General features: G+C 41.9%; 1 protein-coding gene across 3 annotated transcripts in view; it reads left to right on the top strand.

The window, feature by feature from the left end:
* Window positions 1-23,633, top strand: part of rhbdd2 (rhomboid domain containing 2) — a 51,601-nt gene extending 27,968 nt beyond the window's left edge. For all 3 annotated transcript variants that reach the window (XM_069912129.1, XM_069912128.1, XM_069912127.1), the window contains one exon: window positions 20,438-23,633. In XM_069912129.1, the coding sequence (XP_069768230.1) occupies window positions 20,438-20,996 (559 nt within the window). In that variant the 3' untranslated portion in view covers window positions 20,997-23,633. The remainder of the gene's footprint in view (window positions 1-20,437) is intronic.
* The last annotated feature ends 985 nt before the right edge of the window (window positions 23,634-24,618 follow it).

Genomic DNA, 24,618 nt, shown 5'->3' with positions numbered 1-24,618 from the left:
AATAATAGGAAATCTTGATAAAGGGAAAAATAATAGGGAGGGGTCACTTATGTGGAGTAGAATTATTGGCTTTAAAATTGGATTTGGTGTCCATGCTGTGAATTCAATGTAAATGCTGTGGAATTAGGTTGTAAAAACATTTTCTCCTCTACCTATTTAGTATGGCATTTTGGGAAGAAAGGTAGCAATAAAATATTGATGTAGAGAAGTTATTTAAAGTGAGGACAAGTTCTGCCAGGCGGAGAAAAGTGATGGTAGAGGGTGACTTAGCTTATGGTGGCTTATTTGAGGTGCTACTTTTCAATTTAGAGTACATAACCACATAGTCAGTGTTGACATTTTTTTTGTCTAGTCCCACTGACCAACACCCAGTCCATAGACCTTCATACCTCTTCCATCCATGTATCTGACCAAATTCTTCTTAAATGTTAAAATTGAGCCCAAATTCAGAACTTCAGCTGATAGCTCGTTCCTCACTCCCACCATTCTCTGTGTGAAGAGGTTCCCCCTAAACTTTTCCCCTTTCACCCTTAACCCATGTCCTCTGGTTTGTATCTTGCCTACCCTCAGTGGGGAAAAAAGCCTCTCTACATTTACTCTGTCTACCTCCCTCATAATTTTAAATAACTATCAAATCTCCCTTTATTCAACACACCAGGGAATAAAGTCTTAACCTGTTTAACATTTCCCTGTAACTCAGTTCCTGAAGTTTGGGCAACATCCTAGTAAATTTCTGCACTATTTCTCTTATTTGTATCTTTCCTGTAGTTAGGTGACCAAAGTTGGACATAATACTCCAAATTTGGCCTCACCAGTATTTTGTATACTTTGATTTATGAAGGCCAGTATACCTGAAGTTCTCTTTACAACCCTATCCACCTGTGATAGCACTTTCAGAGAATTATGTATTTGTATTCCCAGATCCCTTTATTCTACTGCACTCCTCAGTGCCCTACCTTAATAGAGTTTTCTTGGTTTGTTCTTCCAAAATGCAACACTTCACACGTCTGCATTAAATTCCACCTTCCATTTTTCATCCCATTTATCTAGCTGGTCCAGATCCCTCTGCAAGCTTTGAAAACCTTCTTCACTATCCACAATGCCTCCAATTTTAGTGTCATCTGCAAACTTGCTGATCCAATTTACCACATTATCATCTAGATCATCGATAAAGATGACAAACAACAATGGTCTCAGCACTGATCCCTGAGGAACACCACTAGTCACAGGCCTCCAATCTAAAGGTGTTTTTATGCTGGGCCTCTGCTTCAAGGCCAGCTGCAGAGGCGTATAAAAAATTACAAACTTAATTGTTAATGGAGCAGCCCTAAAAGGCTGCTCCAGTGCTGCTTTTATGCAGAGTGTCACTTCAGTGCATCGTCCAGAGCCACTGTAGGTGGGGTGACTATTGCCATGGCACCACCCATGATAAATACGTGGCAGAACAATGGCTGTCTTCCCTACCCAAAACCCCCATGCAGCTCGAACCACTCTGCGTGGAGGATTATGGGTAGGGAAAATGACCATTGCTCTGCCATGTATTAAGCTACTAGTGCTGATGAGCAGCCCCAAAGGCCAAAGTGGCCTGGTGAGATGCAGGAGTAGCTGGCTGCCCCCGATGGCCCCTACCAGCCCTGCCCTGATGGCCCCCACTGGTCAACCCTGCCCTGAGGGGGTCATGGAGGGAGAGGGGTGTGTGATCGGTCGTGGGCTGATGACGTCTCCGTGACATCATCAGCCTATTCCTGGTCAGCTGCTTACAAGAGGCATTACATTCATGCAGGGTGACAGTGCTCACCTGCTGACCCTCTTCCACCACCCCCCCCCCCCCCCCCCGAGAGGAATTGCAGTCGGTGCCTTGGAATCAGCCAGAGTGCATTCATGTTGGGCAGAGAATCTCTGCCTTTACACGGGTTTTATGACTGTAAAAATTGGGCTTAAGAAGCAATCCTCCACCACTACTCTCTGGTTTCTCCCATCCATCCATCCATTGTCAAATCCAGTTCACTGCTTCACCATGAACCTTCGTGATTAACACAGTGCTATAAAATGAGATATTGGCAAAATAAGAACATAATGAGGCTAGGAGTGGATTAATAATTCTGAACAAATATTTTAAGCAAGTAATAATATACTATAAATGAACATCCCTTGTTCGATTTATCCCAGTTTTCTCAATCTTCAGTGTGTCTCATTTGCTTTAACAATCTTGCTCATAAGGATTAAAACTAGCTGGTTATATGAAATATCTATTTTTCCCAAGCTCTGATTTCTTACTATTATCTCCTTCGAGGAATTGTTCATTCAGAACCTTCAGTTGGAGCTCCTCGTTAATTGACATCTAGTTTGAAAATAGAACTGGGAAAAGTATCAAGGGAATGATTTGGTATGATCATTGAAAAGTTTCTAAAATACAAACTTATTTAAAAGATTAATCAAAGCATGCAACCATTGCCTCTTTTGGGAGGGAAGATGCAGCTCAGACTAACAGTCCAGCGTGGAATTAATTTTAGAAAATATTTGGTGGTTGCCAATGTATGATTTTATTGACCTGCATTGTCCTCAGTTCAAATGTTAAAACTGGTATGGATCAGTGGGCTATGCTCTCTGATGGAAACAAATCAAGAACAATGGATTGTAAAATTAGATACAACTCATTTAGGAAATAGATAAAAGGGCACTTTCTTTCCAACAAAGGGTCTTAAAAATTCAAATTCTCCCCACTGGACTCTTAACTGTGCAACCGCTTGGGGCTATCAGGCTTAATTGACAGGTCTTTAGTGGAAATATGCATCAAGCAATAGGGAGGTAAAGTCAGTCAAAGGAACTAGGGTACAGACAATCACGATCTGGTGGAATGGCTGAGCAGGATCAGAAGATATGAATGCCCTCCTCCTGTCACCATGTTTCCCAGTTATTTGGTGCGCTATTGCACTACCTAATGACTTATTGCCCAGGAAACACAGATTTAATTCTTGGTTTTCAGAGAGTTACGATTTGGGCTCCCCTGGGCTGGAAGAGGAGAATAAGATTTCCACTCTTGATCATTATTAAAAGAATATATTATTTGAATGAAGCACGGTTTAGGTTGTCTATCCTATCTTCATCTATGAATTGCAAGAGGTTGTCAGCAGGTATCAGTAACTTCAGTAAAATTTTATCAGTAAAATCAGAATTTATTATCACCAACAAGCCCTGAAATTTGGTGTTTTGTGGCAGCATCATAGTGCAAACATTCATATTATAACCATCTTACAACATTACTTTATATAAAAATAAATAGTGTATTCTGCATTGGATACTACTGGGGGGAACAGCCTATCAGGGACGAGTCGTAGGGGTCAGGTCTCTGGCACGGGGGGGCTGCCCCTGAGGTTCAGAAGGGAAGGTGAGATGAAAACAGGATACTTGTAGTTGGGGACTCGTTAGTCAGAGGGACAGATAGAAGGTTTGTGGGACGAGATTTGGGATCCAGGTTGGTATGTTGCCTCCCTGGTGCCAGGGTCAGGGATATCTCTGATCGAGTACATAGCATTCTGCAAGGGGAAGGAGAACAGCCAGAAGTCGTGGTCCATGTGGGGACCAATGACTTAGCTAGAAGTGGGGATGAGGTCCTGAAACAGGATTATGTGGAATTAGGTAGGAAGTTAAAAAAAACAGGACCTCCAAGGTAGTAATCTCTGGATTGCTGCCGGTGCCATGTGCTAGTGAGGGTAGAAATAGGAGGATGTGGAGGATGAATGCGTGGCTAAAGAGATGGTGCAGGGGGCAAGGGATAAGATTTCTGGATCATTGGGATCTCTTCTGGGGAAGGTCGGACCTGTACAAAAGGGACGGACTCCACTTGAACTGGAGGGGGACCAATGTGCTGGCAAGCAGATTTGCTAGAGCTGTGGGGGAAGGTTTAAACTAGTTTGGCAGGGGGGTGGGGAACAGAGTGTGAGAGCAGTGTCAAGGGAGCATGGCCAACTAGATAAGAATAAAAACAATAACAAAGGTAGGATGGAGATTAGGGTAGAAGGTAGAGAAGAGAATGTATGTGAGGATCATTCTCTGAAATGCACATATTTTAATGCAAGAAGCATAGTGAACAAGGTAGATGAGCTTAGAGCATGGACAGATACTTGGGGTCACGATATTGTGGCAATTAGTGAGACCTGGCTACAAGAGGGGCAGGACTGGCAACTTAATATTCCAGGATACATTTGTTTTAGATGTGATAGATCAGGGGGTAAAAAAGGGGGAGGAGTTGCTCTGCTTGTTAAGGAGGACATTACAACTGTGAGGTGGCAAGATGGTCTGGAGGGATCATCCAGTGAGGCTGTTTGGGTGCAATTGAGGGGTGAAGGAGACATGAGGGTGCTAATAGGGGTGTATTACAGACCACCAAATGGGTCAAGAAAACTAGAGGAACAAATGTGTAGAGAGATAACGTATATGTGTGAGAATCATAGGGTAGTGATCATGGGAGATTTTAACTTCCCTCACATTGATTGGGATACCCATACAGTTAGAGGGCTGGATGGGCTAGATGCTAGAGTTAGTTAAATAAGTTCAAGATTGTTTTCTGAATCAATTAGTAGAAGAACCGACTCGGGACAGTGTAATACTGGATCTCCTGTTAGGGAACGAGCTAGGTCAGGTATCAGACATTAATGTTGGAGATCCAATTGGGTCTTGTGATCATAATTCTGTTAGTTTTAAGGTAGTTTTAAGGAAGAGAAAGGAGAGGCCTAAAGTTGAAGTTCTGGATTGGAGAAGAGCAAATTTCGAAGGAATAAGAATGGATTTGGGGAGTATTGAGTGGGACAGGATATTTTCAGGTGAGGGTGTAAATGAAAAATGGATGTAATTCAAAAAAGAAATTTTGAGGGTACAGAGTAGTTATGTCCCAGTGAGGATCAAAGGAAAGGCTGGAAGTCATAGGGAGGCTTGGTTTTTGAGGAATATTGGAAATTTGGTTGGAAGAAAAAGGGAGATGTACAAGAGGTATAAAGAGCAGGGAGCTGAGAATTTGAAGGAGGACTACAAGGAGTGTAGAAGGAATCTTAAGAAAGAAATTAGAAAGGCCAAAAAAAAGGCACGAAGTGGGTTTGGCAGACAGAGTAAAAATAAATCCAAAGGGTTTCTATAAGTACATTAAAAGTTAAAGATTAGTGAGGGATAAAATTGGACCCCTTGTAGATAGTGAGGGTAGGCTGAGTGAGAAGTCAGAGGAAATGGGGGAAATTTTGAATGATTTCTTTGCCTATTCATTAGGGAAAAAAATATTGAACCAGTTGAGGTAAAGAAAAATAGTGGGGAGGTCATGAAGCATAAAAAGGTTAACCGAGGAGGTAGTGATGGCTGAGTTGTAAAAGATAAAGGTGGATAAATCTCTGGGACTGGACAAAATTTTCCCAAGGACATTCAGGGAGGCTAGTGGACAGATAGTGGGGCCATTAACAGATATTTAGGATGTCACTGGCCACAGGGATAGTGCCAAAGGATTGGAGGGTGGCGCATGTGGTTCCGCTGTTTAAGAAAGGGTCTAAATGTAAACCTGGGAATTATAGGCCCGTGAGTCTGACGTCTGTGGTGGGCAAGTTAATGGAAAGTGTTCTGAGGGATGGTATTTACAAATATTTGGAGGAAACAGGGATTGCTAGGGAGTAATCAGCATGGTTTTGTCAGGGGTAGATTATGCTTGACAAACCTGATTGAGTTTTTCGAGGGGGTTACTAAAAAGGTTGATGAAGGGCAAGCTGTGGATGTTGTCTATTTAGACTTTAGTAAAGCTTTTGACAAAGTTCCCCACAGGAGGTTAGGAAAAAATGTGGAGGCATTAGGTATAAATAAGGAGGTAGTGAAATGGATTCAGCAATGGTTGGATGGGGGGTGTCAGAGAGTAGTGGTAGAAAATTGTTTGTCCAATTGGAGGCTGGTGACTAGTGAAGTTCCTCAGGGATCGGTCCTGGGTCCACTATTGTTTGTTATATATATATTAACGATCTGGAAGTAGGGATGGAGAATTGGATAAGCAAGTTTGCAGATGATACAAAGATTGGTGGTGTTGTGGACAGTGAGGTAGATTACCGTAGATTAAAAGGTGATTTAGGAAGGCTGGAGGTGTGGGCTGAGAAATGGCTGATGGAATTTAATACAGATAAGTGTGAGGTATTACATTTTGGAAAGGCAAATCTAAATAGGTCATATGCATTAAATGGTAGGCTATTGAGATGTGCAGAGCAACAAAGGGATTTAAGAGTTGTGGTAAATAGTACCCTAAAGGCTGATACTCATGTAGATGGTGTGGTGAAGAAGGCATTTGGAATGTTGGCCTTCATAAATCGGAGTGTTGAATTCAAGAGTAGGGAGGTTATGATGAAATTGTACAAGGCATTGGTGAGGCCAAATTTGGAGTACTGTGTACAGTTTTGGTCACCAAGTTATAGGAAAGATATAAACAAAATAGAGATAGTGCAGAGAAGGTTCATGAGAATGTTGACAGGATTTCAAGGTTTGAGTTACAGGGAAAGGTTGTGCAGACTAGGGCTTTTTTCTCTGGAGCGTAGAAGATTGAGAGGGGACGATAGAGGCGTTTAAGATTTTAAAAGTGACAGACAGAGAACATGGATAGGCTTTTTCAATTAAGAGTGGGGGAGATTCAAACTAGAGGGCATGGTTTAAGATTGAAGGGGGAAAATTATAAGGGGAACACGAGGGGAAATTTCTTTACGCAGAGGGTGGTGGGGATGTGAAATGAGCTTCCGACAGACGTGGTTGAGGCGGGATCATTGGTTACATTTAAGGAAAGACTGGATAGTTACATGGATAGGAGAGGACTGGAGGGGTATGGACCGGGTGCTGGTCAGTGGGAGTAGGAGGGTTGGGATTTATTACGGCATGGACTAGTAGGGCCGAACTGGCCTGTTCTGTGCTGTAAGTGGTTATATGAAAAGTACAGAGGTATATTATCTATCTGACACCAGAATTAAATGCTTGAATAAAGCAAATTGTCAGCATCTGCTAAATCAGACTCTCCAGCCAGTTTTTAATCCAAAAACACACTTATTTAGCCAATGCATTGATGGCCACTCCTCTGTACTAACTTCAATCTGCAATCAAACTCCCATGCAGGATAATTGATATTTGCAATACATCACATGTAACATCACATAAGATTTTTACATTGGGTTTTACAAAGGTTATACATTGCCTACTGCAAATTACGGTACTGTGAGGAGATGGTATTATACCTGCTGCTGAAGAGAACTTTGGAAAATTAGTCCAACACTGGCAAGGCAGTAATGTATTTCCCAGTGAAAATCAATCAATTAGTACCAAGCAAGGGAAGCATGATAATTCTGCCGTGGGCTTCATTCAGAATCTGATAGCTGTAGGAAGAAGTTGTCTTTAAGCCTGTTCCAAAACTCCTTTGGCAATATGAAATGGTATTACAACCCCTTAGTCATCAACATTTTCATTCTTATTCTTTAAAAGCTACCTTTTTAAACTTTCATTCATTCATTCCTTCTCTAACTTCAGTTGTGGCATAATGTCTTAGCTTTTTTGCCATTGTGGAATATTTGGGATTCTTTGTCTTGTTGGATGTGATTTTTCACAATCAATTGCAGCCAAATAGATGGCAAATAAATCTGTTCAACATGAAAGTCATCATGTTGAGATTTTCCCAGTGACTGCAATGGGTATAACCAAACTAAATCATTAAGTCAAGTTTATTATCATCTGATTGCACAAGTACCACCTGATGAAAGAGCGTTCTCCGGTCCTCCATGCAAAACTCGCAGATTAAGGGTAGGTCCCACAGGAAATCAACTTTAGAAAGCTAGGATTTTCTTAATTTTGACTGAGTTCATTTTCTTCTTGGAAGTTCTTGCTCCATTACTATATTGCTGATAAAATACTTTGAAATTTGATGAAATACACAATATAATTGCCTGCAGATCACTTTATGGATGTACATGTCCAGATAACAGAGGAATAAATGTTATTCCTCTAACATTTTTATAATTCCCTGTAGAATTCTACATGGCTGCATTGCCAGAATTAAATGAGTAAGCTATATTTTTTTTCCATGACAATTATTTTGTAATTTTGTAATAGCATCAGTATTTGCTTTTTTATTGGGAGGGGTGTTATATCAGTTAATGATTCTGTCCTAGTTTTCCCTTAAGCTTGCTTTGGTGAACTGCGACTAGAGTGCTAAATTTCTATGGTGTTTCTAAATCATGAACATCCTTCCATTCTTCACCTGCTTATGCTATGTGACATCAATAGAGAGTCAATTGTTTGTTGGTTATTTTTCTGGAACCACCATTTTAGATGGAGCTTCCTGTATGCCCCAATTAATATGTTGCTTGTCCCTGTGTTTGTTTGCTCTGGTAAAATTGGGCTCAATGATGGTCAGTCAGTTCTTCAGTAGAAGGGAGGGCAAGTTGAATGAATAGTCACTGAATTGTTCATTTGTAGCATTTTTGTTGATTCATTTGCTATGAGAAAGCAGGTCTCAAGGGTGTATTTTCTCCCAAAAACATCAAGAAGAGGGAGTGATTTTATTTTTGTACGTAAATGAACATATAAATGCATAGAATTCGATCAAGACTAAGCAGCTGTTTATTGAATCATTTTGCAAGGAAACGGGTGCTTCAGTTCCCTGAGCCTACACCAAACATCAAGCTCCATTTTCATGAATTCTCCACTAATCCCATTGGTTTTTTTTTCAGATTTCCACATTCTCCCTTAATCCTCTCGTTTTTCCCCCACCCCTTCTCACCAAAAGCCAAGTTTTAGGTTGAGAACCAGATGAAGATCTCTTTTCATCTTGCAACATTTTAAAAACTGTACAAGCATTCATTGACCACCATACTCACATTAAAAAAATTATTTTAGAGATGGTTACAGGCCCTTCTGGCTTCAAGACTCCTCACCTACACACAAGGGGAAAGTTGCTATGATTTATTGACTGTCAACCCAGATGCATTTGGGATCTGGGGAGAAATCAGAGTACCCAAAAGAACAAGCGCACTCACAGAAAACTCCAGTCTAACAGCACTGGAGGTCAGGATTGAACTGCAGTCGCTGGAGCTGTGCAATGGCAGAATTACCAGCTGCAACACTGTGCCCCCTTGTAAGCTATCTGGCAGATGAGAGATAATTACATAAGAGAGTAATGTATTGGTTAATGTGTTATATATTTTGTCCTTATTTTTTAATAGCTCATATCCACGTTAGGTGAAAATCTTATACATGTGTAACTGATTCCCTCCTGCCAATAATGGTGATGTTTCTACTCTTCTAGCGGAAGAGTGCAATTATAATGTGAACTGTTTATCTAGGTAGCTTTCATTATAAATGGAAATTCACAGTGGAGAAAAGTAACAGTGCATGGAGATGTAATGTTGATTTCTGAGATTCAATTTGAATCTTTGGCTTGGCTTCGCGGACAAAGATTTATGGAGGGGGTAAATGTCCACGTCAGCTGCAGGCTCGTTTGTGGCTGACAAGTCTGATGCGGGACAGGCAGACACGGTTGCAGCGGTTGCAGGGGAAAATTGGTTGGTTGGGTGTTGGGTTTTTCCTCCTTTGCCTTTTGTCAGTGAGGTGGGCTCTGCGGTCTTCTTCAAAGGAGGTTGCTGCCCGCCAAACTGTGAGGCGCCAAGATGCATGGTTTGAGGCGATATCAGCCCACTGGCAGTGGTCAATGTGGCAGGCACCAAGAGATTTCTTTAGGCAGTCCTTGTACCTTTTCTTTGGTGCACCTCTGTCATGGTGGCCAGTGGAGAGCTCGCCATATAACACGATCTTGGGAAGGCGATGGTCCTCCATTAACAGGCACATTTTGTGACATCTGCAAATTATTTTGTTTTAATTTCTCAAGTTGCACATTTTTTAAAGATATTAGCTGTGTGTGTGATGGGGTGGAGAGGACCTATATTTTAAAAGGATATTGATGGTCTCCTGAACAAATTTGATAAATCTTTATGGATCTGAGGTGGGAAGCATTCAACTGCCTTCTGGATCTCCAAACTGGAAAAGTGTCCACTTGAAATTTCAAAGAATGCTAGTTTGTTTCTGGCTGGTTCATGTACGTCGGTGCCCTTTTATGTCTCGGAAGCTATTTATCATGTTGCAACATGATCTTCAATTTTGTTAAGCAAGTCCAAATTGGTACTCTGCCCTTTAGTTCCATTTTAAAAACAAAAATAAAAGTTTTCATACCTTCCCTTCCTCAATTGAGTGTGCCTTCATTGAGGTTTGACAATGTCACACCCAGATAGGTGTGATGACTTTGAAATGGTTTTATTGAGTTGTGCTGGGCAGAGACATAAGAGAAACTTAACATTCAAGTGGCTGCAATTTCAGCAAGAGTGGAAACCTTCCCAGCTTTACGTTGTTTTTTCATTTAAATTCATTCTTTGTGGTACCCTCATTTATTTTTATCATGTGAAATTCTTTGCTATTATTTAGTTATTGAGATAATGTATTAGACTAAATTTCCACACTTGCACATTATTTCTCCTATGCTTCCATTGTTTTGCTTTCAAGAACCACCCTCCAAGTAGAAAGATTTTTTTTCCCCTGCATAGCCCATGTTCATTTCTGTAAAGACAGGATCTGAATTCAACTTGACCTTAGGGTTATTTGATGTCCAAAAATTATTGCTAAGTCGAAACAGACCTCTTTTACTGAAGGGGAAACTGAAGACTTCCCAACCTAAATCAACAAAATAAACTTTTTTTTAAAAAAAAAGAGAAGTTTGCAAGACAATTTATACCAGCAAATTGGCCACATGGTTGGCATAGTGTTTTAGTGCAATGCTATTACAACTCCAGCATCCCAGGTTACAATCTGTTGCTGTCTGAAAGGAGTTTGTACCTTCTCCCCATGTCTATGTAGGCTTTCTCCAGATGCTACAGCTTCTTCCTATGTTCTAAAAACATACAGGGTTAGGTCGGTTAATTGGACATGTTGGTGTATCTGGGCAATGTGGGCTCATAAGCCAGAAGGGCCTGTAACCATCTCTAAAATAATTTTTTTAATGTGAGTATGGTGGTCAATGAATGCTTGTACAGTTTTTAAAATGTTGCAAGATGAAAAGAGATCTTCATCTGGTTCTCAAATTTAATTTTAATTTTTTAAATTTAGACATGCAGCTTGGCAACAGGCTATTTCGGTCCATGACCCCGTGCTGCCCAATTGTCTTACAACCCCCAGTACATTTTGAACGGTGGGAGTCCCCGGAGGAAACCCACACAGACACAGAGAGAACGTACCGGCACAGAGAACGTACAGGCACAGTGCAGGATTGGAACCCCAGTCCCGATCGCTGCCACTGCAGCAGAATTGTGCTAACTGCTCCACTAACTGTGCCACTCCTGTTTGATAACTACTCGGAGTGGCTGTAAGTTTTGTCATTTCATAGAAATCACAGAGGGAAACAATACAGAAATTAGCTTTTTTGGTCCACCTCAAACAGGTCAACTGTGATGGGCCAAATGGCCTGCTTCTGTTCCTTTTTCTTGTGATGCCTATCTTTGTTAGTCCCATTCCCTTTCATTAGATCCATATCTCTCTATTTCTCTTCTGTTTAAGTACATGTCCAAACGTGATTTAAGAATTTGTAATTGAATCTGCCTCTACTGAGAGGGTAATAGTTTACAAAGATGGTGGTTTCGGTTGCAAAAGCAACATATTGCAGATGCAAGCGATGTGAAATAAAAGTCGGTGATGGAAATGTGCAGGTGGTTAGGCAACATTGCTGCTGAGAGAAATAGAGTTCAGATTGCAAATTTCACTACCAGGCATTTCTTCCTTATTTCACTCTCTGAATACCTGTATTCACTCATTGACGAGATAACCTTGTTTACAGCTTATCGCCACGGTCATCCTAGTTTTACTGTATCAAAGACATCTCCCCCTTCCCCAACCTCCTTGCTTTGTTTTTCTCCTTCCTAGTTCTGATAAAGGTGTTCAACTTGAAATTGTGCCTCTGTTTCTCTTCCCACTGATGTCTCCTCCCTACTGAATAATTCTAGCAGTTTCTCTTTAGGATTTCAGGTTGATTACTTTATCAGTATTGAAATAACATTGGTAACTTGGTTTTATGATGAGAAAGGGTTGCAGACAACAAAGATGATCTATGGTGGATTCGAATGCAGGAGAAATGAATAAATGGGATAAAAGAGGGTTAGCATGGATGTATTCAAGCTGGGGAGGGGGAAGGGGGGTTACCTAATTTGAAATGGGAGAGAGAGATCCTGAAGGACAGTTGGATTGTCATCGGCTCTGTGGGTTTTGAGCTCAAGGTGCGGCAGACAGGCAATGAACATAGTTTCCTGACAGAGCAATTACGATTATTTGATCTGTAGATAGTTGCATAAAGCAAGGTTGAATATTTTTGTGATGCAGAGAGAAAGCATTTCTTTACATAAAAAGAAGCAAGGCAAATTGAAAATTGTAGAACTAAGATTTGTAGTATTTTCCAGGGAGTTAAATTACAAATAGCCATATTCTAACAGAATGGTGGAAAAAGCTCGAGTCCAAATGGTCTATTTCTATTCAATTTTTTTTGTAGAAGATAACTTTTGCAGGGAACATAAATGAAGAGGTGGGAAACAAAAAGCAAAATCCTGCAGATACTGAGAATCTGAAACCAAACCAGAAGCTACTGATAAGTCTGGGCATCTGTGAGAAAGAAAAACAGGGTTTATGTTTCAGATTGCTCATCCATCATCAGTGTTTTCATTACACAGCTGCCCTGCTGAGGGTTTCCAGAACTTTCTGTTTATGTAATGAGAGGTTTTGGGAAATAGCCTGAGTTATAAAATGCTCTCCAGTGCCTTCTATCCTTATGATTAGCTAAAGGACTGTAGAAAGCCAACTCATTCACTTCACACCGTTCACTCTACTTTTCAAAATTAATAGTCTTCATTTTCCTTAAACTAACAATTTTTAATGTTAGGTCTGGCACAAATTGATTGTTATAGGTAGTCATTTAATTAGCATTAGAGATTTTTGCGGTGGATTTTTGGAATTGTACATATTCTGAAGACTGCAGTTTCACACCAATGTGTTGGCATTAGTGTCGCAAAATTAAAGATTTTCCTACACCTCCATCTTTTAATGATTTGCTTTGCTGTTGGTCTCCATGTGTCGCCTAAACCACATTAGATTTTTTTTCCCAAAATTAAAAATCATTTTAAAAAAAATGCACGAATTTCAGAAGAATTAGTATATCTTTCTTGCATTCCTGTGTCATCTAGTCCACATGTGAGCTTGTTACAAATTCCCAGCAGTTACCTGGGGAATCTGGCCATTTAATCTGCATCCAGTTACACCCCAAGCCAGAATAGCAACAGCATTCATTTCAATGCAGAGGAATGACTGGCAGAGAGGAGTACAGACAAGATTAATTGAAATAATAGTGTTTACTTCCATATTTTTGTGTAATTTACCTACATTTGAGTAGGTTTTAAATATTTTTGACAGCTTCAGATCTTTGAGAATAACTTTGACTGCTGGCAAAATAATTGGTGCTGTTGATGTCCTCACAGCAACCAAGGAAAGCTGAGACTCTAAGACTGTTCTCATTTAACACTCTGCCTCACATTAGCTTACTTGGCAAAGGGTGGCGATCATGAAGGTTCAGATGAACTTGTGAGTAACTAGCCTGCTCCACTCATTATTTAACATTGTGGCTGGCCTGATTGTAAAATGTATTCCACATTCACATCTACTCATGGTAGCTTTTCGCCTCTTTGTTAAACTATTTGAGCATATTAAAATATTCTCGTTCTACTGCCCTCGAAGGAAAGAAGTTCCAAAGATTCTCAGATCTCTAAGAGAAAACAATTCACTTCATCTCTGTCCTAAATACCACTCATTATTTTAAAGCATTGAAGCACCCCAGGGCTGCGTATTTTTCCTCTGCTCTATGTACTTACGACTGTATGGCTCGGTATGGTAACTTGCAAAAAGGGGCAATGTGTGAGCATATGGGAGGGACATTGAAATCTTCACTGAATAGTGCGCCTCTCACTCAATGACATTATCACCAAAGAGCTGATGGTAGTCTTTAGAAAGGGAAAACCAGAGGTGGACAATTCTGTGACGATTGGGGGGCTCAGAGGTGGAGATGGTGAGCAAATTCAAATTCATGGGAGTCACTCTCAGGTTCTTCCCTGGGCCCAACATACTAATGTCATCTTGAAGAAAGCACATCAGCACCTCTACTTCCTCAGTGTTTGGTGTGACATCAGAAACCTTGGCAAGCTTTTACAGAATTGAGGGGAAAGTGTGCTGACCGGCTACATCATGGCCTGGTATGGGAGCACCAATAACTTGGAGTAAAAAAAAACAATGCAAAAGTAGTGTATGTAGTGCAATACATCACATGCAAAACCTTCCCCACCATCAAGAAAACCTACAGGAAATGCACTGTTGGAGAGCAGCTGCAATTGTCAAGGATCCACACCACCCAGCACATGCTCTGTTCTCGCTGCTGCCATCTGCAAAGAGGATTAGGTGCCACAAGACTCGCATCACCAGGTTCAGGAATGGTCACTACCCCTTCACCAATCAGAATCCTAAACAACCAACTCAATCACACTCATTTAAGGACTCTTTGCACGTTATTTTTATTGAATATTTATTTTTTCTATATTTGCACAGTCATTTTGTTTGCATTTTTTTGTGTGTATGTATCTTTGAGGACAGTTTACACAACGATAAGCAGAAATGGACATAAAAGAATCTCAGGGTTGTATGTGATGTATGTACAACAATAAATTCAGAACTTGAAAGCAGTGCCCCCGTACTTTTAGAGGAAACTGATCCGACTCTTGTGATTGTGTAGGTATTAATCAAGACTCTCAAAACCTACATCTTTATTATTCAGTTATACATTTTTTGGTACTGAGAATCCCTGATATGGTTGGCATTTAGTGCCCAAACTTAATTTTTCTTACTTGCCTTCATGAATCATTCTGGAGAAGAGACCATTGCAATTCTGTGGAGCCAGGAAGTTCTAGTATTTTATCACAGTGATGTCAAAGGACGGAGAGGGCATTCACAAGTTGGAATAGCATGTGAGAATTAGAGAGGAGCGTACATGTGATGATATTTCCATGCATCTTCTGCCCCTGTCTTCCTCTGCAAAAGGGAGCAGTTGTTGTTGGAGCCAGCACCAACTGGTGGAGGAAATGGAGGTTTAGGGTTGTGGATGGGATTCCATTCAGTTGGGCTCCTTTTCCTGGATTGTGCTCCACTTATCCAGGCAAACGGAGGACTCTGCGCCCATTGTGTATTGTCGATAGTCAACAGGACTGGGTGGGGGTGGGGGGGGGGTGGTTGGTGTCAGAGGAATCACTTGCTCCAGGATGCAGGATGCTCTATTCCTGAGCTGGATTGGCAATGATACCACTGAATGTGAAGGGTAGGAGGTTAAGACTCTCGTAATACAGATGTTCATTGTCAGTCCAAGTGCATATATGGTCCTATATCCTGCTGATTGCATCATAGATGAATTAATTTGCTAAGACAATGTGGATAGAATTCTATGCATTCATCCCAACCCTCCTCATTACTTATCTTTTGATGGAAGGAAGTTCATTATGAGATAGCAAGAGCTGGTGGGAACTAAGATACAGCCGTATGAAACTTGTGCCGTGATGGCCTGGAATATTTAACTTCTCTCTTTTCGTGCAAGGTATGACCACAGGCAGTGGAGTGTTTTCCCTTTGATGCTGCTCACTCAATTTTTCCAGGGTGCATTGATGCCACATTTATCAAGTGTTGCCTTTATTTCGAGGGCCCACCTTGTCACTAGAATTCAGCACTCTTGGTCCATGTGTAGAACAAAAATGCAAATGGATTGTGGAATCAAATGGATTTGGCTAAATCCAAACTGGACATCATGACCTGGAAGATGTACAAAAGCTGCAGATGCTGGAATCCTGAGCAGACAAAGAATTGCTGGAGGAACTCAGTGGGTGCAACTTCATCCATGTGGCAATGGTCACCTAATATTTCAGGTCTGGACCCTTTCTCAGACCTGATCCATTGGCTAAAAACACACCAAAATGCTGGAGGAACTCAGCCAGTCTTTTCAGCCTCCATTAAAAGCAAATTTATGTTGCCGACAGTTCAGGCCTGAGGCCGCCTTCAAGGAATAAGCAGAAAGAGCCAGAGGAAATCTCAGCAAATCTCAGAATTCAGGCAATACCGGCTGGGGGAGGAACCCAGACCCACGAAAGGAGTTCATTAAATATGATAAGGGGTGAGGTGAGAATTGATCCTATTTGTGCAAAAGGGAGTGACAGAGCTGGGGGAAGTGTGGGGGGGGGGGGGGAGAGGAATTTGAGGGGGAGGTGGGGTTTAACAAAAGCCAGGGAAGTCGATATTAATGACATCGGGTTGGAGGTGAGGTCATTGTCATTTTGGCAGTGGTCTCAGTTTGGCACTGCACGAGACCTAGGACAGGCACATCAGCAAAGGAATGGGTCGGGAAATTGAAATGGGTGGTAATTGGGAGATCAACACTATTGCAGCAGACGGAGCTGAGGTGAGCAACAAAGCCATCTCCCACACTGTGTCCAGTCTCTCTGTTAGAGAGGAGGCCACAACGGGAGCACAGGATGCAGAAGGTGACCCCTGCAGATTCACGTGAAATATTGCTTCACTTGGAAGGAGTGTTTGGGGCTCCGACTAGTGGTGAGGGAGGAGGTGTGGGAGCAAGTGGAGCATGGGGTAGGTCTAAAGGGAATGATTGGTTGAGAGGGAGGAGTGGACAAGGGAGTCATGGAGGGAGCAGCCCCTGCAGATGTGTCTACTGGTGGTGGAAATGGTGGAGGAGGATGTGTTGGATGTGCAGGCTGGTGGGGTAGTAGGTGAGGACAAGGGGAATCTTGTCTTTGTGTGTGGGGGCCAGGGCAGATGTGCAGATAATGGTGAGTGCCGAGTTGATGAAGGAGGACATCTCTCATGATCTGACGTGGAGGTCCTCATCCTGGGTACAGATGCGATGGAGACAGAGGAATTGATTGAATGGAATGGAATCCTTGCAGGGGACAGGGTGGGAAGAGGTGTAATCAAGGTAGCTGTGGGAGTTATTGGGAATGTAAAAGATGTCTGTCGAGAGTTTGTCTCCCGACAGATCGAGGAAAGGGAGAGTGTTGCTAGAGATGGATCAAGTGAATTGATGGTCGGGTTAGAAGTTGGCAACAAGTCAACAACAAGCTCACCACGGGGGCATGAGGCAGCACCAAAGCAGTTATCGATGTAATGGAGGAAGAGTTGAGGGGCCTTGCCTGTATGGGCTTGTAGCATGATTGCTTCATGTAGCGAACAAAAATGCAGGCGTCGATGGGGTCCATGCGGGTAGCCATGGCTGCATCTTTAACCTGGAGAAAGTGAGATGTGTCAAAAAAGAAATTATTGAGGGTGAGGACAAGTTCTGCAAGGGTGGTGATGGAGGGGGACTGGTTGGATCTATTGTCCAGGAAGAAACAAGGGCATTGAGGCCTTCAGTATGATGAATGGAGGTGTTTAGGGATGGGATATCCAAGGCAATGAGGTGATGAAGTTCAGGGAACTGGAGTTGTTGAAGTGAAGGAAGGCTGTGTGAAGTATCCTGGATGTAGGTGGGGAGGGACTGAACTGGACTGGTAGGGGGGTGGGGCACAGAAGGGAACAAAAGAGAGTCAAGATAAGCAGATACCAATTTTGGAGCAGGGGCATGCAGATGTGATGGGTCTGCCGGGACAATTTGGTTTGTGGATCTTGGGTAGGAGGTAGAAATGGGTGGTATGGGAAACCATAAGGTTGGAGGCCATGCCACAGAGATGACCGGAAGCGATGAGTTCGGAGATGGTGCATGATTCAGTGGTTTGATGTTTTGGTGGCATCCTTTTGGAGGGGTAAGTTGGAGGTGGTGTCGGAAGGATGTCATCTGGCTTCAGCCAGATAGAGGTCAATGCGCCAGACCACAACAGCACCACCCTTGTCTTCAGGATTAATGGTGAGATTCAGATTGGTGCGGAGAGAGCGGAGGGTCAGGCATTCTGAGGGGGTGAAATTGAAGTGAGTGAGAGGAGAAGTGACATCGATACAATTGATGTCATGGTGGCAATTGGAAATCTAAAGATCCAGAGTGGGCAGACGAGAACGAGGTGTCCAGGAGGAGGAAGAAAGTTTAAAGGGGGAAGTAGTTTAAAGGGAGGGAGGTGGAGAATCGTGGTTATGGAAGTAAGCATGGAGACAGAGCCGATGGAAGAAGTTAAACATCATGGCGGGCTCAGAACTCGTTGAGGTGTGGGTTAAGGCGAATGAAGGTGAGGCATTTACTGAGGATAGAGCATTCAGTCTCTGAGAATGGGTCAGAGGGGATGGTGAAGACCAGGCAGGGTTTGGGGTAGGTTCAATGGGTTGAAGGGTATCAGGGTGGGGAGGATAATGGAGTGGATCAAAAGGTGGAGGGTAGGAAGGGAGGGAGGGGAGAGAGAGAGAGCCCCGTGTGCTCCCGGAGCCAGGGTGGGAGTTTGCAATAGAGGCTCGATCCTGTAGGTCGCTGGGGCCGAAACAGAGACCTGTGTCTGAAGCCCAGTCTTGTGAGCTGGCAGGTTCTTGTTGGAGGCTTGATTCTATAGATCACCCGGGTCAAGCTAGAGACACGCATCAGGAGCTCAGTCCTGTAAACCGTCAGGGCCAAAGTAGAGACCTATGTGGGAGGCCACCAAGGCGGCAGTCACCAGGGACGCGTTTCCGATCTTTGATGGATTCCAGGTGGGCATAGAATCAGCGGTTGAATGAGTGGAGCCAGTGGAGGATGTAGGGGAGGTCCGTGGCAGATCATGGTGAGTGAGGTACAGAGCTGTAGTAAGAGAGCAAGGGTCTGCTGGTATCTATGCATCGAGCTGAGGATAGTCCTTGGGATATGGTGGAAGAAACAAACAGCAGGAGTCAGTGAATCGCAGGTAGACATCTCAGTGGGGACCAAACTGGAAGGCTTGGAACTGGAGCTGGAATCCACGTGGCACCAGATGGCGGTGGAGGCAAGTAGCCAGGAAAGACACGTGGCTGTGGAAGCGAGTCTGGGTGAGAATATAGTTGTAGAGCTTGAGAGTAGCTGGGAGTGCAGATGGGGAGCAATGAGAGACACTCTCAGAGAACTTCTTGAGGGTTCATTTCTACCCGTGGATCCTGTCTGATCTGCTGAGTTCCTCCAGCAATTCTTTGTATTGTGATTAAGCTGTTGGTGAGTTTAGTGCAACTTGACAGCACTATTGATGAAAACACAAATTCTTCCTAACTACAGCAGATGTATACCTAGCTGAACTGCTTCCAATGGAGTTACTACATTGTTCCTTAAATAAAAAGACTAATATATCACACAGTAGTGCAGATGTGGTCTCACCTATACCCTACGGAACTGAGACATAATCTCCCTAATTTTGTCATCTGTTTGTCAAGCAAAAGTATGTTACAGGGATGCCTACTCGGCATCATTTTGATGGGGTGTTGAGACAGGAAGGAAGCGGTAGTTGTAATATTTGTATGGATTCTTCAGAGTTAGGGGGCTCAGGTTAGATTGCCAAAGGAACTTGTAAAAGAGGTGCTCACTAATTTTCCAGCTCTAGGTGGGGATGAAAAAAAAATCATTCCATCACATCATGCCACTGAGATAATAAAGTATTGCCGTGAGCTAACCTGCCAGAGTTGGCTCAGCAATTTCTGGGTTAGAAAATCTTTAAGACCACGTGATTTGTTGTTCCTTTAAGATGGGAGAAATGGGAATGATGTTAAGGAGGATGGTCTTCATGGCGGCAGTTCCACATGTCTCAAATTGTTGGGTTCTATTGCCTTGGGATCTTGCTGATGAGAAAGTTTTGATGCTTATAAACCAGAAGGTGGTTAAAAGATTTTGCATGTATTTATTAATAGTTAAACAAGAAAGTCTGAGATTGTAGCTTAATACACAAAAGTGCAGTGGAAACTCAGCAGTGCATTCAGCGTTCTTTACAGCCTATAGAGAACGCTGCGTGACCTGCTAAGTTTCTGCACCACTTCTGTTCATTAATGGTTATGTTTTTCCTGATGTAATGCCTGGCTGTTTACTTTGAACATTAAACTGAAATACATTTGTGTTTATTCAATACAATAATTTTAAACATGCATGGCTATATTTTTTCTAAAATAGTTTCTGTCAAGGGTTCTTGCACATCTATCTATATATGGGATACTCGATGCAATTGGAATGTAAAGTGTTTCGTCATGAATTATTTTCTTGGAAATGAGAAATGTGTTTTTGTAACCTGCTCACACTGACCTTAGATGCTTCCTGGAATTTCACTTTATGAAATACAGCACATCATTGGCTGGAAAAAAATGTTTATTTGATGAAAATGTGTATCATTGGAATTTTTTCTCTTTATTTTAGGTGTAATCCTAAACCAGGGTCCTACCCCATTCAAACCTATTATATTTTTCCATCCACTGACCCTCAGCACTGCTATTATTCAGGGAATTTAAAAGAGCAGCAACAATACATTAGTTATAATCTTGAAAATATTCCTGGATTTGGATGTGATGTTGGGCGTGCATCTGGACATGGACACAGTAATGATATTATATATCCATCTGGACACAGACACAGTCATGATCTCAGGCAGACATCTGAAAACGGACACAGTGGACTTGGCAATGAACTTGGGCTGGCATCCGGGCACATTCACTGCCATGATCTTGGGCATGCATCTGGTCATGGACGTAGTCATGATGTTAGTGCGTCGGATCATAAACTTGTCCATAACCTTGGACATGGCCATGATCTTGTGCACACATATGGATATGGATTCCCCCTCAATTTTGCACATAAACCAGAGCATAAACCTGATTCTCAATGTTCTGGAGAGATGTTAAATAGTTCCTCTGGGCTCCAACAGGGTTCTTCTCTAAAGCAAAACTTTGAGGATTCCTGTTCTGTGGTAATGAACTAAATTTTTCCTGTGGGGCTCTTTTTTTCAGTAGGCAGCTGCACATATGAGTGCCAGGCTATTATTATTAAAGAGAACATTCCATACCAAAGATGACATGTTTTTAAAATTAAGGATTAATTGCAAGTTATAATGTCTTGGTTCGACCTAGTGAGACAATAGAAATGTGGATGTTGATGTCCTCTTATTGGCATCAAGTTGCAAGAGTTTTAAAAATCTGCCACTGTATATTTAACAAATATTAGAATTAAAAATGTTATATTTTAAGTTGATATTCTGTTTATTTGAATGTTTTGCTACATGCCTTTTGGATTGGGGAATTATTATTTTGGTCTATTATAGATTTTTGCCTTTAAAGCTGACATAGCATCCCATTTACAAATGTTCAGGGTTATTTGTCATTTAATTAATGTGATTATTAAACATTAGTAATAAGTACATTTTGTATGTACCATACATCACAAAATGCTGGACTGTTGTGCAATTGATTTTGTACTGTGGAGGAATAATTTCGAGAATTGATTCATTTAATTCTATAGGCTAAAAGATGTACAGTAGAATTTACATACTGTGGAAAAGAAAATCTGGTTTGTGGGTGGCAGGGGATGGCAGCAAGGCTTCCATCCAAAACTGGGGCAGGGAAATGTGGACCCCTGTTAAGTTAGGCAGTCATAGTATCTGTAAACATGATTCTTATTTTCCCTTTCAAAATGGAAATTCTGGCATCTGCAGCACAGAACAAATTGCTGGGGGATCTCAGAGGTCAAACAGCATCTGTTGTGGGGTAAAGGAATTGTTGACATGTATCAGCACAGAGAGGGAAGATGAGTTGTATAAAAAGGAGAGTGAAACGAGTGCACAGGGGCCAGTAGGTGAGCAATGGATAGAGGAGGGATGAAGGATGATGGGCAGATGGAGGGGGGAGTGTGTAGTTGGGAATCAGATGCAGATGGGTGGTAGCAGATGGAGCCAGATGGTGAGCAGGGACGCAGATACAAGTGTTGATCTGATAAGAATGGAACCATTAAAGGACCGATAAAGGGCAGATGGACGATGGGTGGCAGATGAAGGGTATGTGAAAGGGAACAAAAATAGGAGAACTTGAGGTGGATTGGAAAAAGAGAGGGGAGTGTTGCAAGCCCAGAGGACCCCAAAACTCAGCAGCCACAGAAATTCACCAAGACAATGGCTACTTAAACAAAAGTTGCTTTTAATTATCTTTAAACATGAAAACAGGATCAAACTTTAACTTATTACTATTAACAACTTAACTTAACCCCCTTCTTATTCTAAGCACACATGTATGTAATGTTCAGAAAAGTTCTTTAGTTCACTGTCCAATCTCACTTCTCACTCGTCCAAGTTCAGGCAATTCTTATACTGTGCACAGAATTTCACATTTATGAATTTCACCAGGCTTTGGTGCTTGAAAAGTAACTGCTCAGGAAGATTCTTGTCAGTTTTCAGAGAGATATTTGTTGTTCGCTGGACAGAAACTGATCCCTTTTAATCAGCCACGTCAGTATGTTGCTGAAGAAACTTGCCCCATCAAGCTTTTCCAATTAATAACCTCTTTCTTTCAGGTTACTACAGAGTTCCTTTTTGTTTCTCTTATTTCAAGTGAATCATTAGGCAGCCAGCCCTCTCCTCTTGTGTGGACCACAATTGACCAGGCTGAACTAAGAACTCACAACCCATCTCTCTCTCTCTCTCTCTCTCTCTCTCTCTCTCTCTCTCTCTCTCTCTCTCTCTCTCTCTGAGAAAAGCCCTGTTTCACTCCCTCTGGTTGCAAAACCACATGACCCTCTTAGAACAGCAAACTGCACTCAGACAGCCTACAGTTCCAGACCTAATCCTCCGAGTTCTTTCATCTCTTGCTCTTCAAAACAACAATCCATTCGTGAAGTCCCTTGGGCACTCTTCAAACTTTTTCCAAAGGCACTTGGAGCCGGGCCTGTCTGGCTTGAGCAGAGCTCCAGCGTTTTAAATGATATCTGTTTTAAAGTATTTGTATATGACCTACACTAAAAACCTTTCCCAGTTTATCTCCTTTAAAACATATCTATTTATAATATAAAACCTTAATCTGTCACAGAAGGGAGGGAACACACGAGGTAAAAGGTCAATAACATTGGAAAATTCAACATTCATAGCATTGGTCTCAAGATGGAATATAAAATGGTCTTAATTGCACTGGGCCTCATCCTGGCAATGGAGGAGGCCAAAGATGGATGGGTTGGTGTTGGAATGGGAAGGGCTATTGAAATGGCATGCATTTGGGAATTCAGATTGGCCACGGCAGACAGTGCACAAGTGCTCTGCGAATTACTCGACTAGTCTGCGCTTGGTCTCACCATTGCATAACCCACTGAGTTCCTCTGGTAGTTTGTTTCTTTCCCCTTAAAATGACAATAGTCGAATGGTGTGGGAGGGAATTGGAACATAATTAGTATAATACAAAAGATCCCTCTGACACATACTTCTGACATCTATAAAACCAGATGTAAAGTGTAGGCAAATATGGTTCCAGTTTGATTTTAATTTGGATGTTTCTTATTTGCTTTTATAATATGGGTTTGGTGGAGTTGATAGTGGAAATGGTGTTGATGCCTTATCAATAAATGAATCTGCAAATATCAATTTGATTTGTCTGTAAGGAAATCTGTGATATCTGGAACTTGATAGCAACATGAATCTTGTATGCAGGTTCTGAAGCTTGTGATTGAAATAAGTCGTGAAGATGAAGAATCTGAAAACATTAAACATGACAGGAGGTTCTCATTAGCAATAACTAAGTACATAAATGGGATGCGTTGAGATTTAGGGATTGTAATGATGACAAAACTATATTTACTAGAATCCAACGACCTCAAACATTACCATCTTCACCACTTGTTTTTCTAAATTGTTTGTCTTGATCCAAAATTGGTTGAGAGTGAACTTCCTTCACTAAAAATCAGGAAGTCTTCCACAATCTCCATCCTTCTCCCTGGTTGATGGAGCTGTACAAAATTATGAGGGGTATAGACAGAGTTTATAATGCAAGTAGGCTCTGTCCATTTAGATTAGGAGAGATAAATGGGTTTAGGATGAAAGGGGAAAGGTTTTGAGGGAACATTAGGGGGAAACTTCTTCATTCAGAGAATGGTTGAAGTGTGGAACAAGTTGCCATCTGACATGGTAAATGTGGGCTCACTCTTATGTTTTAAAAATAAATTGGATGGGAGATGTCTAAAGGGTAATGGAATGGGTTCAGGTCAGTGGGATTAGTGGGGGTGATGATTTGGCACAGAGTAGAAGGGCCAAATGGCCAGTTTTGTGTGCTATAGAGTTCTATAGTTCTATGGTAATCGAGGATAAACCAAACAATCTGTACTACTTGGTGTAATTTCTGGTTCTGTGTACTGAATATACAGAGTGTCCATTTCTGACTTCACAACTGTGTTCAATTCATCTGCTGCTGAAACCTTTACTGTTTTGTTGCTTCTGGACTTCTCTATTCGAATGTTGTCCTGCACCACTTTCTATCTTCTGCCATACACAAGCCTCAGAAGTTCATGTTGTCCTCATTCTAAACACCACCTATCAACCCTATACCTTGGTTTTGGTGTGATCGTGCTTTACT

Source organism: Narcine bancroftii, chromosome 14 (assembly GCF_036971445.1).
Source record: "Narcine bancroftii isolate sNarBan1 chromosome 14, sNarBan1.hap1, whole genome shotgun sequence".
Classification (NCBI taxonomy): domain Eukaryota; kingdom Metazoa; phylum Chordata; class Chondrichthyes; order Torpediniformes; family Narcinidae; genus Narcine; species Narcine bancroftii.
This window is presented reverse-complemented; position numbering and strand designations above follow the sequence as displayed.